General features: G+C 38.1%; 1 protein-coding gene across 1 annotated transcript; it reads right to left on the bottom strand.

Moving 5' to 3' along the window:
- Window positions 1-539: 539 nt before the first annotated feature.
- Window positions 540-4264, bottom strand: LOC119639983 (SWI/SNF complex subunit SMARCC2-like). Its single transcript, XM_038037741.1, has 6 exons — window positions 4065-4264; window positions 3871-3990; window positions 2894-3806; window positions 1531-2835; window positions 812-1468; window positions 540-750 (listed from the first exon to the last, which is right to left on the bottom strand). Exons 1-6 carry the CDS (start codon window positions 4179-4181, stop codon window positions 638-640), a joined length of 3225 nt encoding a protein of 1074 aa, XP_037893669.1. The 5' UTR covers window positions 4182-4264; the 3' UTR covers window positions 540-637.
- Between the last annotated feature and the right edge of the window lie 595 nt (window positions 4265-4859).

Here is a 4859-nt window from a genome sequence, read left to right as displayed (position 1 = left end):
AAGAAAAGCAAAATGGCATCATCCATGAATAGAGGAGCAGAAGCAGCATACTTTGCCGCTCGATCAGCCTGCTGATTTCCCAATAAACCGATGTGACTTGGTACCCAAAACATTTTAATTTTTCCGTCGAATATTGTAATTATATTCCTTAATTTGTTGATTCCTATATTGTCTTGACGCTTAATAATTTCCGAAGCCCATTCGAACATGGCTTTCAGACTTCAAAACACTTTGTAATATATTCCATGGCTGTGGCATTAAAGGGTCCTAGGTAATGGTCAGATGGCTAATTTTACCACCACCTCCACCCACATTTTTAGAAGCAATATAGAGCCTGCTATTAAGAAATTGATAAGGCAATGGTTTACTCTTGGTAGTAAATCCTACCTGTGCTCGTATGTACTATAAACAGGAGATGGAGTAAAAGGCGTGCCTATACCTATAGTAGAAAATCCAAAATAAATTAAAAGTTGATCTGAAAAGATTACGCATACTATAAGTAATACATTTTATTTATTTGAAATCAAATGCATCAATTAAATGGACTATTTATCGTCTTCAATTGGATAAAATTAAAATCGCATTAGTAAATGGAAAAGCTGCGTAAAAATTAATAATACTAATACATTTCAAAGTTTTAAGAAGAAGTAATCGTTGGAGTCGTTGGATTTGTCTGCAGCGGTTGTTGATTTGTGACGCAAGATTCTTGCGAACCGTCTGATACTGCGAGTGATACTGCGGGACTGGCATCTAGAGAAAGATGTTCACTTCGCATTAAGATGTTTTAGGTTAAAGTAATGAAACTACTCACCCATAGACATTGTTGCTTGCCCGGATAGTGGAGTACCTACGACTGTAGTTGCAGCGGCATGTGAAGCGGTCGCAGCACTTGGTCCACTAACATGGGGAGATGCTTGAGAAGCACTAAGAGCGCTTGGCATAGTGCTGCCAGAACATATTTGTGATCCGGCGTTTGGTTGGCCTCCAACAATGGAATGATTGCCAGCTGGTAAAGTACTTGCACAAGTAGATCCAGCTGCTGCTGGTGATGTTCCTTGCCATTGCTGTTCTTGTAAACGGTGATGGGCTTGCTGTCTCGCCCTAAATTCAGCTGCCTTTAATTGTTCTAAGTGGAACTGTTGACGTTCAGTAATCAATTGCTGTCGTTGATATTCTAAGCCCTCTCGTTCACGTTCCATTGTAGTTTCAAGTTCTTCAAAGTGTCGCAATTTTATCTCCAATTTCTTCATTTGAGTCTCTACCAATAACGCAACTAAAGATTTGATCTTACGTTCTTCTAATGCCGCCAAATGTTTTGCCTTCACTGCTGCTGAAGCCAACGCAGCAGCTGCAGCTGTTTGCACGTTCACCTCATTAAATATTTGTTTAGACTCACTTTCTTTTAAAGTCTCACCATCAATTCCACCCTCCCCTCTTACATCAATAGATGTCGTTCCACCCGACATGTCTGTGTTATAAATATAAATGAATGGTTAACAATAAACCAAGTATATCGAGAGTTTTACGAACCTTCCTTCTTTATTATATCCTTCATATCTTCATCAGCAGAAACTGTGCCTACGGTAGCAGCGTTATTAACATCATCATCATCTTTGTCGGTTCCAGTGCCAGCAATACCGGTATTAGCCAAGCCGTAAGTAGGATTAAATTTTCCAGCTGTCGAGGCCTTTTCAATATTTTTCATATGATTATCCATTATGGTGGCTGGTACTTCGTCTTTAATGGCCGCGAATTCTTCCATCGCAGCTTTAGCGGCGGCCGCCGCTACTCTTGGGTCAACCACTGAGGCCAAAAATGCAACCGTAGACATTATTGGATTGCCAGTCTTACTAAAAGGGATCGGTTGGCAACCTAAAGGACCTAGAAAACCGCCATCATCTTCCAAATAAGGATCTTCAATGGGTAAACGCAAAAAGTGCAGTATGCATTCATCTTGAGTGCGAGTGCCAACATGTTCACAGACTTTATTCCAGTCATCTTTATGCAATTCCAATCCTTCTAATAGTAGAAGAGTTTCTTGATCGGTCCATTCACGTGACACATTTGCTGCGGTACGATTTTTGATTGCAGCCGGTTTTTTTACATATTGATCCAGTTTTAGGCCAAACTGGCTTGAAGTATTTGTCCCATTTTCCAGAGGTTCCGTTTTTACAGTTACCGGAGCTTTATCTAACGAATCCTCTTTGCCTTCTTTTATAGCTGTAATTATAGGTTTTTTGTCGAGATCGAGCAAAGTTTTAGCAGCTGATGGCTGTTGAGTCTTTTGCGGATTCAGTGATTGCAAACCAGATGGAGTATCCGATAGAATATGAAAATGTGAGGTGGGCGGTGGCCCCATGGGTGTGGGACGTAATTCGGCATCAATCTGATAGTTAATTAATCCCCATTGTTCAAGGAAAGCATGAACACGCATTATAGCACACACATCGCCAGCGAGGTTTCGACGGCAGGCTGTGCTGGTTAAATATTCAGTAGGATTGAGTCGATAAGTATCAATCATGAAATTGCGATAAGCCATATAAATCTCTGGTGTTTTGGATTTATTTTTCGAATTAAAGAATTCGGGCATAGCTCGTTTCTCAATTGTGTGTATTGAATTGTAATCAAACCAGGCCGAGTATGACGGGACAATTATGTGATGTGTTTGCTCAGTAACATTATCTTCCACGTCTTCTTTAGCAGATGAAGAGAACTCTTGCGTATTGCTATTATCGCTCGTCTTTCCAGTTTGTGAATTTTCACCATCACAAGTAGACAAAGCTTGCGCAGCACTACCTCCAGTCATTTCATCATCCAAATCGGTAATTGTACCCCCTTCAATAGTTGAAGAAGTTTTATATTAAAAAAATCTTTGTACTATTAGGTGTCTTACCTTTTATTGGCATCATATCATTATCACCTCTAGATTTATTACCAAGTGCAGGACTAGCAGTGGATTGCAAGGATGATGTTTTAATAACTTCTTGCAAATTTGTTTCTGAAGATGGATCGTCCATATCACGCGTTAAATCCTCATCGTCATCATCATTACGAGATTTTTTATGTAGTACGGCTGGAGAACGCTTACGTTTGCCAGGTTTTGATGGCCCAGGTGAAGGCGAACGTCTGCGCTTTTGTTTCGTTCCCCCTGTACTGCTCGACTTTTTCTTATCATCACTTCCAAATGACATTATATAATCTACGGATAAACGTTGCTTATGCATTTTCTTTTTACCCGCTTCGTCTACTTCATAATCCTCTTCAGCCATCCATTCGTTGTATTGTTCCAAGTCTAAAATCCATGAAGCCGATACTCGCCAGCGTTCAATTGGCGACTCGGGATTTTCGGGTATATTATCAGGCAAATCGAAATTATTTGGCGTCCAAGTGTCATACGATTCCGGCAAGCAGTACCAATGCAGCATAACATGGTTTCCACGTTTGAAAATGGGACGAGCGTATTCATCGTGGTGCGGATCGACCACGGGATAAATAATATGCGTAGCATCTTCTTCATTTGAAACTATCTCCACGCGACGGGTAGCTAAGATTTCTCGCAAACGTGTGCTCAATTGCTTGTCCAGATCGACTTCAGGTCTTATATAGATATACGGAATTCGATAAAGATCTGCTTCAACCAATTCCTGCTCAATATCACTCAGCAATTGAATGTTTGGATCTTTAATGGGATTCTTGCCGACTGTAAAATCAAATTTCTTCCCTTTTTGCTTGTCACGAAAGCGAAACATAGCGGCAAATATATAACATAGACCTCCATTCGGTTTGAAATCCATAAAGCAACGCATCTGAGAAAAAATTATCAATGCTACAATTGTATACTTCTAAGATAAACAAGCAATACAAACTTACCGGTATGCGTGTCGCTGGCGGCTTTGTGGAATTTTTGCCCAATTTAGCTTCCACATACTGGAGAAATTGAATCAACAATTGTGCTAAACTCTCCTTAGTTATGGGTTCACTAGCTAATTGCTAGAAATTAAAACATTTTTAAAAGAATCACGCCTCTCTTCCCTTAAACAACATTTTCTATTTCGTTTACTCACCTTTTTGCAATTTTTCTGCAGCCATAAACGTATTGTTTCAAAGCCTTGCAATGATTCGGGAGAATTAAAAAATTCTACGTTTGGACCACCATCCTCTTTCGGACCTAAGGTATTCATTTTACTACAACTTATTAGTGATAAATTCTTGCAAAAATTTCCGTAAATCTGTTTAAAGAAAAACAAGACTTTTCTTCGCAACACTATACACTGCGGAGTGGTGAGTATACGTTCATTATACTATGAATATTATTGCCACATTGTTTAAGTTTTTCAAAGTATTTTGAAGAATAGCGAAGATATAAAATGACAATGTTTAGCTTTAATATAAAATGAAATAAATAACTTGTTTTTTGTTTTGTTGAGGTCATCTCCGATAATCTAATAGGGTATGTTTAAAAAAAGTCTATTAAAATTCTAAAAGGAAGAAATCTTCGTGTTTTGCAATTTTTGTTTATGGGACTGAAATCAATATTACATTAATTATGCATGGCGTTAATTATTTTTCCTTTTCAATTCTCAAGTTTGTATCGATTAGAAAAAAGGATAATTCTTCAATATGGAAATTACTAACAACTTAAAAAATAAAAACTTTAAATAGGCTGGAGTTTAATTATATATTTTTTAACTAATTTTTATTTTCTTTAGCAGCGAAAATTGATATTTTGCATCACGTATGACTTTCATGATCGCCTTTGTTTCTTTCATTCATTTAAACGAATAAAACAGACACAAGAGGCAAACGGAAGTTTACTTGTTCTTTACTTATAATACAAACAGCACTAGATAAATAACAAT

This window comes from Glossina fuscipes, unplaced genomic scaffold (genome assembly GCF_014805625.2).
Source record: "Glossina fuscipes isolate IAEA_lab_2018 unplaced genomic scaffold, Yale_Gfus_2 114, whole genome shotgun sequence".
In the NCBI taxonomy this organism is placed as follows: Eukaryota; Metazoa; Arthropoda; class Insecta; order Diptera; family Glossinidae; genus Glossina; species Glossina fuscipes.
The sequence above is the reverse complement of the archived record's forward strand: the minus strand, read 5'-3'. Positions and strand labels throughout refer to the sequence as shown.